The sequence below is a fragment of the Molossus molossus genome, unplaced genomic scaffold, assembly GCF_014108415.1.
Source record: "Molossus molossus isolate mMolMol1 unplaced genomic scaffold, mMolMol1.p scaffold_m16_p_4, whole genome shotgun sequence".
Lineage (NCBI taxonomy): Eukaryota > Metazoa > Chordata > Mammalia > Chiroptera > Molossidae > Molossus > Molossus molossus.
In genome coordinates this window covers 48,380,212-48,394,607 of record NW_023425377.1, presented here as the reverse complement: position 1 = coordinate 48,394,607, position 14,396 = coordinate 48,380,212, and the positions used below count along the sequence as shown (strand labels likewise).

Below are 14,396 nucleotides of genomic sequence, written 5' to 3'. Positions count from 1 at the left end.
GCCATCTTAAAAATATATTTTGTTTATAATTTTTCTTTATTGATTTTAGAGAGAGAGGAAGGGAGAAGGAGAGAGAAAGGGACATTAATGAGTGAGAACATTGATTGGCCGCCTCCTGCATGCCCCCCACTGGGGATCGGGCCCACAACCCGGGCATGTACCCTCACCAGGAATCGAGCTGGCGACCTCTTGGTGCATGAGTAGATACTCAACCACTGAGCCACACCAGCTGGGGTGCCATCTTAAAAACATTAAGTCTTCTAATCCATGAACATGGAATGTTTGTCCATTTATGTAGGTTTCAATTATGTTTTATAATTTTCATTGTGTAAGTCTTAAACTACTTTGGTTAAATTTACTCCTCTTTTATTCTTTTTCATGCTTTTGTAAATAGAATTGTTTCTTAATTTCACTTTCAGATTCTCCATTGTTAGTGTATAGAAATACAACTGGTTTTTTAATATTGGTCTTGTGCAATCTTGCTGAATGCATATATTAACTCTAATAGTTTTTTATGGATTCTTTAGAATTTTCTGTGTACAAAAATCATGTCATCTGAGAATAGAGATAGTTTACTTTTTCCTTTCCATTCTGAATGCCTTTTATTTCTTTTTCTTGCCTAATTGCCCTAGAACCTCCAGTTCAATGTTAAATAGAAGTCTCAAGAATGCACATCTTGCCCTGGCCAGTTTGGCTCAGCGGTTAGAGCGTCAGCCTGCGGTCCGGAGAGACGCAGGTTCGGTTTCCGCTAAGGGCACGTACTTCGGTTGCAGTTTGTCCCCGGCCCTGGTTGGTCATGCGGGTGGCAGCCACTCGATGTGTCCCTTCACGTCGATGTTTCTCTCTCTCTCTCTCCCTTCCTCTCTCTCCCTCCCACTCTATCTGTACAAAAAATGGAAAAATATCCTCGGGTGAGGATAAAAAAAAAAAAAAAAAGAATGCACATCTTGTCTTGTTCCCAATCTTAGGGGAAAACATTGTCTTTCTCCACTAAGGATGATATTATTTGTGAGTCTTTCATGGATGTCTTTTTATCAGGTTAAAGAAGTTGCCTTCTTTTCCTAATTTGTTGAGTGCTTTTATCATAAAAGACTATTGGATTTTGTCAGATGCTTTTTCTGCATTTATTGAAATGATGATTTTTCCTCCTTAATCCTATTAATATGGTTTATGTTACCTGATTTTCATATGTTGAACCAACTTTACATTCCTGGGACAAATTCCACTTGATCATGGTATATATATAATCCTTTTTATATGTTGCTAGATTCAATTTGCTAGTTTTTTATGGAGGTTTTTTGTTATTGTTGTTGTTCCACTTCTGCATTCATTGGTTGATTTATTTTTAAGATATTTTAAAATTGATTTTTAGAAATAGGGGAAGCTAGAGGGAGAGAGACAGAAACATTAATGTGGGAGCCAAACACCGAGTGGCCGCCTGCACGACCCCTACTGGAGATTGAGCCCACAACCCAGGCCCTGACCATGAATTGAACTGGCAACTTTTTGGTGCACAGGATGATGCCCAACTGAGCCACACTGGCCAGGGCCATTGGTTGATTCTTGTATGTGCCCTGACTGGTAATTGAACCCACAACCTTGGAGTATCGAGATGACACTCTAACCAACTGAGCTGCATGGCCAGAGCTGCATCTGTATTCTTAAGAGATATTTATCTGTAGTTTTCTTGAAATATCTTTGTCTGGTTTTGGTATCAGAATAATACTGGCCTCAAAGAAAGAGCTGAAAAGTGTTCATACCTCTTCTATTCTCTGAAAGACTTTCTGAAGGATTGGTAGTAATTCTTTAAACATTTTGGTAAAATTGACCAGTGAAGTCATCTGGTTCTAGGCTTTTCTTTGTGGGAATTTAATATTACTACCCATTGTTCTTTCTTACTATAGGTCTAATTCAGATTTTCTATTCCTTCTCAAGTCAATGACAGTATTTATCTTTCTAGGAATTTCATCTAAGTTCTCCAACTTGTTGGCATAAAGTTGTACATATTATTTCCATATAACTTATATTATGTGTCCTCTTGGATTCTTGGTTTTTGTAACAAGTATTTTTATCTCGGTCAACCTAACTGAACTTTGTCAATTTTGTTGATACTCTCAAAAACCAACTTTTGGTTTTGTTTAGATTTTTTCTATTGCTTTTCTATTTCTATTTATTTCTACTCCATCCTTATGATTTTCTTTCTTCTGTGTTTTGGGTTTAGTTTGCTCCTCTTTTTGTAGTTTCTTAAGGTAGAAATTTAGATTATTAGAGGTCCTATTTCTTTTTCAACATAGGTGTTTACAGACAGAACTTTTCCTGTAAGCATTACTTTCATTGCATTCATAATTTTTAGTATGTTGTTCTCATTTTCATTCATTCTAGATATTCTCTAATCTCCCTGACTTCTTTGACACATGTAATTTCCAAATATTTTTAAGTTTACATTGTTCTGCTATTTATTTCTAGTTTCATTCCACTGTGTTGGCAAAAGATACTTAGTATGATTCTAAGTTTTTAAACTATATTATGGCCTAATATATAGTCTATGCTGGAGAATGTTCCATGTGCACTTGAGAAGTCTTGTCTTGTTTTATTTGTTTCCCCTTTATTGGGTTTAGAAAGAGAGGATGTGAGAGGGAGAGAGAGAATCATAGATGAGAAAGAACATCGACTGGACGCCTCCTGCATGCCCCCCCACCCCACCCCAGGGATCAGGCCCACAACCTGGGTATGTGTCCTCACCAGGAATCAAACTGGCGACCTCTTGGTGCATGGGTCGATGCTCAACCACCAAGCCACACCAATTGGACTTGGGAGCTTTTTTTAGAATCACTTGTTTTTATAGTGTTGTTCAAGTCTTCTGTTTTATTTATTTATTTTGTTAATCTTCACCCGAGGATATTTTTCCATTGATTTTTAAATTGAGTAGGAGGGAGAGAGAGAGAGAAAAACATCAATGTGAGAGAGACACATCGATTGATTGCCTTCCACATGACCCACACCAGGGTTGGGGATCCAACCTACAACCCAGGTATGTGCCCTTGACCAGGAATCAAACACGCAACCCTTAACTAAGCCAAACTGGCCAGGACTAGTCTTCTGTTTTCTTATTGATCTTCTAATTGTACTGTTACTGAAAATGAGAGTTTGGCTCAGCCGCTGTGGCTCAGTGGTTGAGCATCGACCCATGCACCAAGAGGTCACCAGTTCTATTCCCAGTCAGGACACATACTCAGGTTGTGGGCCAAATCCCCAATGGTGAGCATGCAGGAGGCAGTCATTTGATGGTCTCTCTCATCAATGTTTCTCTCTCTCTCTCTCTCTCTCCCCCCCTCTCTCTCCAAAAATCAATAAAGAAAAAAAAATTTTTTTAAGAAAATGAGAGATTAAACTATTGTTGAACTGTGTATTTCCCCTTTCTATTCTGTGAGTTTTTGCTATATGTATTTTGGGGCTCTATTGTTAAATGCATATGTGTTTGTAATGGTTATACTCTTTTGATAGATTCTATCATTGTAAAGTGTTTATATTGCTAGTAACAGTTTTTTTATTTAGGCACGCTAATTATTTACTGTATACACTAGTATTCTTTTGTATTAATTTCAAGTGTACAGCATAGTGGTTAGACAATCACATACTTTATAAAGTGTCCCCCCTTGATATTTCCAGCTAGTAACAATTTTAATCTTCAAGTTTCTTATGTCTGATATTAGTACAGCCACACCAGCTCTTTTGGTTACTGTTTGCATGGTATACCTTGTCCACCCTTTTGTTTTCAACCTACATATGTCTTTACCAGTGCTCTTTATTTCCTTTTTTTTTTTTAATCCTCACTCAAGGATATGTTTATGTTATAGAAAGAGAGGGAGGGAGAGGGAAAAAAAACTTCGATATGAGAGCTAGACATCAATCGGTTACCTCCTATATGCACCCCAATAGGGCATCTAAACCACAACTTAGGTATGTGCCCTGCCCAGAAATCAAACCCTCAACCTTTTTTGATGTATGGGACGATGCTCTAACCAACTGAGCCACCTGTCCAGGGCTCTCCTTCATTTTTTATTTTTTTGTTAATCATCACCCGAGGATATTTTTTCCATTGATTTTCAAAGAGAGTGGGAGGGAGAGGGAGAGAGGAAGAGAGAGAGAGAGAGAGAGAGAGAGAGAAACATCAATGTGAGAGAGACACATTGATTGGTTGCCTTCCCCACATACCCAGCCAGGGCTGGAAATTGAACCTGCAACCCAGGTATGTGCCCTTGACTGGAATCGAACCTGCGACCCTTTGGTGCACAGGCCAATGCTCTAATCATTGAGACACACTGACCAGGGCTCTCCTTCATTTTTGAAGGATACTTTTTGTTTGTTTGTTCTGTTTTTCTTTTTCTTTTTTGTAATTTTTTTTCTTTCTATATGAAGGATACTTTATATAGAATATTTGATTGACAATCTTTTTCTTTCATCACTTTGAATATGTCATCCCAATGCCTTCTGGCTTTATGGTTTCTCATAAGGAACTGGTTGTTATTCTTGTTAAGAATCTCTTGTATATGATGACTCTCACTGATTTCAATATTCTTTCTTTGTATTTTTTCTATTGAGATATAACTGACATACAACATTGTATTAGTTTTAGATATACAACATAATTCAATAACTATATAAACAGTTGACCCTTGAACAATGCAGGTTTGAACTGTGGATCCTTGTACCTCATAAGTGGACCCATAAAGTTCAAGCTCACATTGTTCAAGGATCAACTGTATTTTTAAAAATATGTTTTTATTGATTTCAGAGAGAGGAAGGGAGACAGAGAGAGAGATAGAAATATCAATGAGAGAAAAACATTGATTAGCTGCCTCCTGCATGCCCCCTACTGGGGATTGAGCCCACAACCCAGGCATGTGCCCTGGCCAGGAATCAAACCAGCAACATCTTGGTGCATGGGACAATGCTCAACAACTGAGCCACTCCAGCCAGGCAAGGATCAACTGTATTTTAGATCCATGATTGGGAATTCACATATGTGGAAGGCCAAGTTAAGTTACGCATAGATTTTCAGTTGTGCGAGTGGTTGGCGTCCCTAACTCCCACATTGTTCAAGGGTCACCTGTATTGTGAAATGATCACCACAGTAAGTCTAGTTAACATTCATCACCGTACACAGTTACAATTTTTTTCCTGTGATAAGAACATTTAAGATCTACTCTTAGCAACTTTAAAATATGCAATACAGTATTAACTGTAGTCATCGTGCTGTACATTATTTTATTGACTTTTAACTGGAAGTTTGTACTTCTGACCACCTTCACCCATTTTACTTACCCACCCTCTTTGTCTTTGTCTTTTGATTCTATCTAATCTAATCTATCTATTTAGTTCATCCTCACCAGAAGATATTTTTCCATTGATCTTTCAGATAGAGTGGAATGGAGGGAAGGGGGTGAAAGAGAGAGAGGGAGGGAGGGGGAGAGAGAGAGAGAAACATCAATGTGAGAGAGACACATTGATTGGTTGCCTCCCACATGACCCCAACCAGGGCTGGAGACCAAACCCGTGACCCTTCAATCTACAGGCCTACACTGAGCCAAACCAGCCAGGGCTCTATATATATTTATTGATATTCTGTATTTGGTGACACCTTATTTTCATGTTTTGTTTATTAGTTCTTTAGATATGGTTTCCTTTAGTCCTTTTAACATATAACATCTCATTTAAAGTCTTTATCTAGCCCTGGCCAAGTAGCTCAGTTGGTTAGAGCATCGTACCAGTACATCAAAGCTGTGGGGTCAGTCCCCAGTCTGGTCAGGGCACATACAAGAATCAATCAATGGGTGCATGGATAAGTGGAACAACAAATCAATGTTTCTCTCTATAAGAAAATCAATAAATTTTTAAAAATTGTTAAATTTTTGTCTAATGAGGCCAGCATCTGGGCTTCCTCAGGGATAGTTTCTATTGTTTGCTTTTCTTCTCCACTCACCCATATGGGCCATGGTTTCTCCTTTCTTTTGTGGGCAAAAAATGGGTGCTGTAATAAATCATAATTTCCTCACTGAGTAGTTCACAGTGGGTAGTCATGTCCCAGGCTTATAACTTTTTTTTTTTTTTAACATATAACTTCTTTAGCAAAGGTTTAAGCAAACCCTGCCCATTGTTCTCATGCATCTAGGTTAGGACACCTCTCTTTTTTTTTTTTTTTCCTTATGGGATTTTTTTGTTGTTATTTTTTTCTTCTTTCTTTAATTTTTTTATAGGACACCTTTCAAATACCAGAAGTAGCACCCCTTCACCACCCTCAAGAGAGCACATAATCTTATTAACTTATTAACTTATTATCCTGTAATCCAGGGGTGGGGAACCTTTTTTCTGCCAAGGGCCATGTAGATATTTATAACATCATTTGCAGGCCATACAAAATTATCAACTTAAAAATTAGCCTGCTATGTTTGGTCAGGCTAATTTGGTGAGGCACGTGATGTTAGCTGCTATTGATTTCATGGGCCAGACATTCCCCATCCCTGCTATAATCCAATCCTTGCCTTGCTTTCTCCCACCTTCATGTCATCTTCCTTATATTCCCTCCTTGATTACAAATGCATAAAATAAACTGCAAAACTGTCATTTTCTTGACCATTTGAGATCTTGCTTTCTGACAATTGTCAATTTTGGCTCAAAGAAATTCATGAAAATTCTCTGCAGCTCTGGCTGAGTGGCTCAGTTGTTTGGAGCATCATCCAGATGTGCTAGGGTTACGGGTTTGATTCCCCCGTCAGGGCCCATGTGAATCAACCAGTAAGTGCCTGGGTAGGTGGAACAGCAAATCATTTTCTTTCTTTCTCTCGCTCTCTTCCTTTCTCTCTCTCTAAAATCAATAAATTAAAACTAAATTCTTGCCCTGGCCGGTTTGGCTCAGCGGTTAGAGCGTCAGCCTGTGGTCCAGAGAGACCCGGGTTTGGTTCCCGCTAAGGGTGCGTACCTCGGTTGCAGTTTGTCCCCGGCCCTGGTCGGTTGTGCAGGTGGCAGCCACTCGATGTGTTCCTTTCGCATCGATGTTTCTCTCTCTCTCTCTGTTCCTCTCTTTCCCTCCCATTCTACCTGAACAAAAAATGGAAAAATGTCCTCGGGTGAGGATAAAAATAAATAAATAAATAAATAAATAAATAAATAAATAAATAAATAAATAAATAAAATAAAATCACGAAAAAAAATTTTTTTTAAATAAATTCTCTATACATGTGGGCATTTTCTTATGTCAACACTTGGCATGTTTCAGTTTTCTGTTGAAAACTGAACATTTTAAATAATATGTGGCAACTTTGGAAATCATATTACCTCCTCGTGGTTTGTTGCTTTTTGTTCTTTGTCCAGTGATTTTTAAAAACTAATCCTGTTAAGTCTGTGTCCTTTGTCATGCATAGCCACTGTAGTCTCTGCTTGGTTAGCTTAGTGATCATGTAATGATTGAGCAGACATCTTAAATATCTGGAACCAAGAGGTCTCTCAACCTTTGACAAAGGTTGATATGTTGTGGTGCATGTGTTAGGGTATGCTTCAACAACTCAGCCAAGCACTTTACAGTTCTGGTTTAGCCCTTCCTTCTTCCTTCTTCAGATCTTCAAGGTAGTCAGTGGTGAGAGTTTAGAGCTTTGTAGGGCTTTCCTAAACATGAACTTAACATTGGGCATGAGCATATCCCTACACATACTCATGGCCTTCTAGATTTCCAGGACCGTGTCAAAGCTATTGTTTTGTTTTTTGTTGTTGTTGTTTTGGTACGTGCCCCTAGCGGGAATTGAATCCGGGACTCTGGTCCACAGGCCGACGCTCCAACCGCTGAGCCAAACCGGCCAGGGCATTGTTTATTTTCTTTCTATTGTCCCTCTAGGGTGATGCTGGGGGAAAGACCTATCTATTGTACTAGTTGAGCATCTTGACCAGGTCATGATTCTAAACCGTATACTCTACCTTTTAACGAGCCATGATTAGTAAGATATAATAAGGAGCCTCAATGCATCCTGTGTGCATTCCTCACATAATTTGTTTTGAACATATCAGAAAGCTGCCTCATAGCAAAATCACCTAGGTAGTTTTGTGTGATCTTAAGTGTGGGGCTCTTTATTTAAAAAGACTGAGAATTCCAAATATTTTTAAGGATGTGGAACTACTGGAATTTCATAGACTAATGATTAGAAAGTAATGGCACCACTATTCTGGAAAACAGTTTCACAGTTTTTTATAAAATTAAATATAAATTTATCATACAATCCAGCAGTTCCACTCCTAGGTATTTACCCAAGAAAAATGAGAACATATGTTTACAAAAAGACTTGTTATAAATGTTAATAAGTTTTATTCTTAATAGTCAAAAATCAAAATAACCCAAGGGTTCATCAACAGGAGATTAGATAAACAGATTGTAGTACATCCATACAATGGACTACTATGCAACAATAAAATTAACAACCTATTAATACGCACAATATGGATAAATTTCAAAAATATGTTGAGCAGAAGAAGTGAGGCACAATCATCATATTCTGTGATTCCATTCATAAGACGTTCTGGAAAAGGCAAAACTGTAGTGACAGAAAGCAGGTCAGTGATTTCCTGGGCCAATAGGGGGGGCACAAGGAACTCTGGAAAGTGATGGAAATGTTTTGTGTCCTCGTTGTGGCCCAGGTTCTACAGTTTTACACATATGTCAAATCATATTGAACTGGTCATGCACCAGGTAATGATTTTTTGGTCAACAACAGACCACACTATTGATGTAACAACATCTGAACCTGTAGAGAATTTTTATAATAAATTATGTTATCCCTGCCCAGTTTGGCTCAGCAGTTAGAGCCTCAGCCCGAAGGCCGAAGGGCCATGGGTCTGATTCCCAGTCAAGGGCACATACCTGGGTTCCAGGTTCTATCCCTAGCCCAGTAGGGGTCATGAAGGAGGCAACCAATATATGTGTCTCTCTCACATTGATGTTTCTCTCTCTCCCTCCCTTCTTCCCTTCCACTCTGTCTAAAAATCAGTGGACAGAGGACAAAGGGGAAGGAGAAGCGCTTAAAGCGGCTGGAGAGGGTGCGGGAGTGGGGTTGGACCCAGGGCTGTGACAGCCCAGCGCGCCCCCCGCCCCCCAGTGGATCCTGCCCAGGGCAGCAGCGGCGGAGGCAGTAGCGGGGGTGGGGGGGTGACAATGCCATTTCCAGTTACAACGCAGGGATCACAACAAACACAGCTGCCACAGAAGCACTATGGCATTACCTCTCCCATCAGCTTAGCAGCCCCCAAGGAGACTGACTGCCTGCTTACACAGAAACTAATTGAGATTCTGAAGCCTTTTGGGGTTTTTGAAGAGGAAGAGGAACTGCAGCGCAGGATTTTAATTTTGGGAAAATTAAATAACCCAGTAAAAGAGTGGATACATGAAATCAGTGAAAGCAAGAATCTTCCACAATCTGTAATTGAAAATGTTGGAGGAAAAATTTTTACATTTGGATCTTACAGATTAGGAGTACACACAAAAGGTGCCGATACTGATGCGTTGTGTGTTGCACCAAGATATGTTGATTGGAGTGACTTTTTCACCTCATTCTATGATAAGTTAAAACTACAGGAAGAAGTAAAAGATTTAAAAGCTGTTGAAGAGGCATCTGTGCCAGGTATCAAACTGTGTTTTGATGGGATAGAGATTGATATTTTATTTGCAAGATTAGCACTGCAGGCTATTCCAGAAGACTTGGACTTACAAGATAACAGTCTGCTTAAAAATTTAGATATAAGATGCATAAAAAGTCTTAACGGTTGCAGGGTAATGATGAAATTTGACACCTAGTACCAAACATTGACAACTTCAGGTTAACTCTGAGAGCTATCAAACTGTGGGCCAAACACTACAACATCTATTCCAATATATTAGGTTTCCTCGGTGGTGTTTCCTGCGCTATGCTAGTAGCAAGAACTTGCCAGCTTTATCCAAATAGCTGCAATAGCATCAACTCTTGTACTTAAATTTTTCTTGGTATTTTCTAAATGGGAATGGCCAAATCCAGTGCTATTGAAACAACCTGAAGAATGCAATCTTAATTTGCCTATATGGAACCCAAGGGTAAATCCCAGTGATAGGTACCATCTTATGCCTATAATTACACCAGCATACCCACAACAGAACTCCACAAACAATGTGTCTGTTTCAACATGGATGGTCATGGTTGAGGAGTTTAAACAAGGTCTTGCTATCATAGATGAAATTTTGCTGAGTAAGGGAGAGTGGTCCAAACTTTTTGAAGCTCCAAACTTCTTTCAAAAGTACAAGTATGGCCCTGGCCGGTTTGGCTCAGCGGTTAGAGCGTCGGCCTGCAGTCCAGACAGTCCCGGGTTCGGTTCCCGCTGGGGGCACGTACCTTGGTTGCAGTTTGTCCCCGGCCCTGGTTGGTTGTGCGGGTGGCAACCACTCGATGTGTCTCTTTCACGTTGATGTTTCTCTCTCTCTCTCTTCCTCTCTCTCCCTCCCACTCTACCTGAACAAAAAATAGAAAAAAAAAAGTACAAGTATGTATTTAAGGCATGTCGGACATGTTGCTCTCTTAAGTAATGGTTGCATATGTGAAATCTCTTCTTGCTAGACGAATGTAGTTTTGCATTTTCCTTTAAGTATCTCCTATAGAACTTAACCTGCCACAAAAGGTGTACTGTTTTTAGTTAAACCCCATGTTTTGGGGATTTTGTTCTGTCAAGGTAAAGTACAGCCCCTACAGTTTTGCTGCATTCTGTAACCAAACTCCCACAGCATTTGTAGCAACATCAGTTTTGTAGGCATATGTTAGTCTTCAACCAATCTCAAAATCTGTATACCTTGGCAAAGGAATGAACTGTTAAAATTTGTATTTTCAGCTATTTCTGGAAACTTACTAAGATTATAACCTAGGCAAAGCTGGTAAAATGTCAATATATAGTCAAATGTTAAAAAATAAATAAAATAAAAATCAATGGACAAATATCTTCAGATAAGGATTAAAAAAAATTTGAGATGGGAGTCAAGATGGTGGTGTAGGTTAAAGCAGTACTCGCCTCCTCCCACAACCGTATCAAAATTACAACTAAACTACACAACAACTATTATTCAGAAGCACCTGAAATCTGGCTAAATAGAAGTCCTACAACCAGGGAATTAAAGCCACATCAGACTGGTAGGCAGGGCAGAGGAACAAACGGGCTGGTCCTATAGCCACTTAATTGGGAGGGATATCTTGACTGTGGAGGTCCCCTGTGAGAAGCAAGGAGTCCCAGCCCTACACCAGACTCTTCGGTGCAGGGTTCCAATGCCAGGAAGAGAAGTCCCTGTATCTCCAGGCTGAGAAAACCAGCGGGGATTGTGGCTGAGTGACAGAGAGGCTGTTGGAGTCCCAAGGAGTTCTTTTTAAAGGGCCCATGCACAGATTTACTCAGACTCACTCTCTCTGAGCTCCAGTGTTGGGGCAACAGCTTGAAAGGAACCAGGGACATACAGGGAAGAACTAACTTCTCTGGCATCAGGGCAAGAGCTGGAGGTGGAAGGCACATTTCTCCCAGAAAATAGTGCTGACAGAGGCCATTGTTCCTTTTCTGAGCCTTTCCCACCACAGATCCCACAGGCAGGCACCACATCTAAGTCTCCATCAACTTGGCTCATACTCTTTGCCCCACCACAGTGATTCCCTGAGACTCCACCGCACCCAACATGCAGGCACATCCAAGCTATTTCCAGTGGCTTTTCCATATGAATGGCATATGTTTGCTCATGTTTCAGACTTTCCTAAAATCTCTCAAAAAAGCAGCAGCTGGCCTCAGCACTGCCCCATACTTCTCACTAAGTGGCCCCAGGCCCAGCACTAGCGACTGCCTACCTTGGTTCACAGCTTGGTCTCTCCTGGGCACCTCCAAGCCCAACAGAAGTAGCAGTCATCTGCAAATTGCTGTGTAGCTTGTGCCAGGTTGACCTAGGCAGGGCACAGGTACTGGCTGACTTTGCTCCTCACAGGAGGCCCCAGAACCATTGTACCTAGTGGTCAGCTTCAGACCATGCCATTTTACAACCGTACCACCTCCATGAGCAACACACTCAAGGGGCAGACTCAGTGAGCACCAAAGCCCCACTGAAAACAAGTCCTGCTCTATAGGGCTGGCTCCTGCACAGCAGCTCTTTGGGTGTAGTCACAGCTGGTCCTCACAGCCTATTGGCCTAAAGGCCAATCTCTCCCAGTGATGCCAACAACAATCAAGGCTCACCCTGGCCAGTTTGGCTCAGCGGTTAGAGCATTTGCCTGCAGACCAAAGAGACCCGGGTTTGATTCCAGCCAAGGGCACATAACACAGTTGCAGTTCGTCCCCGACCCTGGTTGTGGTTGTACGGGAGCAATAAATCGATGTGTCTCTCTCTCACATCGATGTTTCTCTCTCTCAGAGCTCTCTTTCTCTCTCCTCCCCCCACCACCCTCCCACTCTATCTGAAGATAAATGGAAAAATATCCTCGGGTGAGGATTAAAAACAAAAACAATCAAGGCTCAACTACAACTGGATAGTGCACAGTCCACACAGGGGCGCACCTGGAGTACCCAGCTCAGGTGACTGGGGAGGTTGAGCCACTTGGAAACCTACTACACAAGGCCACTCTACCAAGTCTGGGAGACATAGCAGCTTTACCTAATACATAAAAACAAACAGAGGGAAGCAGCCAAAATGCAGACACAAACATTTCATACATAAAACAGGAAATCTCCAAAAAAAGAACTAAATGAAATGGAAGTGAGCAAACTATCAGGTAGAGTTCAAAACAATGGTTATAAAGATGCTCAAGGAACTTACCAGGAACATCAACAACATAAAAAAGGACCAGTCAGAAATAAAGGATAGATTAACTGAAACGAAGAATAATTCACAGGGAATCAATAGTAGAGTAGAAGACACCAAGAACCAAATCAAAGATTTGGAATATGAGGAAACAAACAAACAAACAAAAAACACCCAATCAGAACAGCAGGAAAAAAAGAATCCAAAAATATGAAGATAATGTGAGGAGACTCTGGGACAACTTCAAGCATACCAACATTCGCATCATAGGGGTGGCCAAAAGAAGAGAGGACTCAAGAAATTGAAAATCTATTTGAAAAAATAAAAAAGACTTCCCTTACCTGGTGAAAGAAATAGACACAGAAGTCCAAGGAAGCACAGAGAGTCCCAAACAAGATTAATCCAAAGAGGCCCACACCAAGATATATCATAATTAAAATTCCAGAGGTTCAAGACAAAGAGAGAATCTTAAAAGCAGCAAGAGAAAAGCAGTTAGTTACCCTACAAGGGAGCATCTTAAGACTGTCAGCTGATTTCTGAACAGAAACTTTGCAGGCCAGAGGGAGTGACAAGAAATATTCAAAGTGATAAAAAGCAAAGACCTACAACCAAGATTACTTTAATGTTAAAGGGTCTTCTTTAAGAAGTAGTAAAACAAACAGATCAAAATATGGACAGTAAAATGGCAATACATATCTATCAATAATTGAATCTAAAAATCAAACAAGCAGAACAGAAACACTCATAGATACAGAGAACATTTTGATGGTAGCCAGATGGGAGGGAGGTTGGGGTTATGGGTGAAAAAAGTGAAGGGATTTAGAAGTACAAATTAGTGGTTATAGTGTAGTCATGGGGGTGTAAAATATAGCATAGGGAATATAGTCAATAATATTCTAACAACTATGTTTGGTGTCAGATGGGTCTGAGATTTTTTTGTGCTGATCACTTGATAAGTTTTATAATGTCTAATCACTGGGGTGTACACCTGAAACTAATATTGTATGGCAACTATAATTGAAAAATGGAAAAAGATTTTTTAAAGGAAAAAAAAATTATTTGAGCCGAAATTATATAACCATCTAACACTATGTGTAAATGTAAAATGTTTAATGTCACCTGAAACTAATAGATTTAATGTCAACTATAATTGAAAAAATATTAAAATAACAAAAAAGGGGAAAAAATTACTTTGACCCAAACAGAGGATACACCTGGAAGCAAGATCTCAACAGAGTAAGAAAAGTATTCCAAGTATACCATTTTGCAGCTTTAATGCATTTGCAGCTTTAATGCATTATGGAAGATTATGTGCTTTCTTGAGAGTGGTTTATTTCAAAGGTGTGTTAACCTAGATGCACAGAAACAATGGATAGGGCTGGTGTAAAGCAAAGATAAACCTTTTACTGAAGAAGTTATAGGCCTGTTAAAACAAAACAAAACAAAAAAAGGTTCATCCTTGGTTCTGGTCGGATCGTGTGGGAGGCAACCAATTGATGTGTCCCTCTCACATTGATGTTTCTCTCTCCCACCCTCTTCCCCCCACCTCTATCTGAAGATATTTGAG

General features: G+C 40.0%; 2 protein-coding genes across 5 annotated transcripts in view; both read left to right on the top strand.

Annotated features, from left to right (window-relative positions):
- The window catches only part of PHYKPL (5-phosphohydroxy-L-lysine phospho-lyase), a 43,028-nt gene that overhangs the window by 19,229 nt on the left and 9,403 nt on the right, over positions 1-14,396 (top strand). The window lies entirely within an intron of this gene.
- On the top strand, positions 9,179-10,351 carry LOC118616153 (poly(A) polymerase alpha-like). The gene has a single exon (XM_036241567.1). It carries the CDS (start codon positions 9,197-9,199, stop codon positions 9,833-9,835), a length of 639 nt encoding a protein of 212 aa, XP_036097460.1. The 5' UTR covers positions 9,179-9,196; the 3' UTR covers positions 9,836-10,351.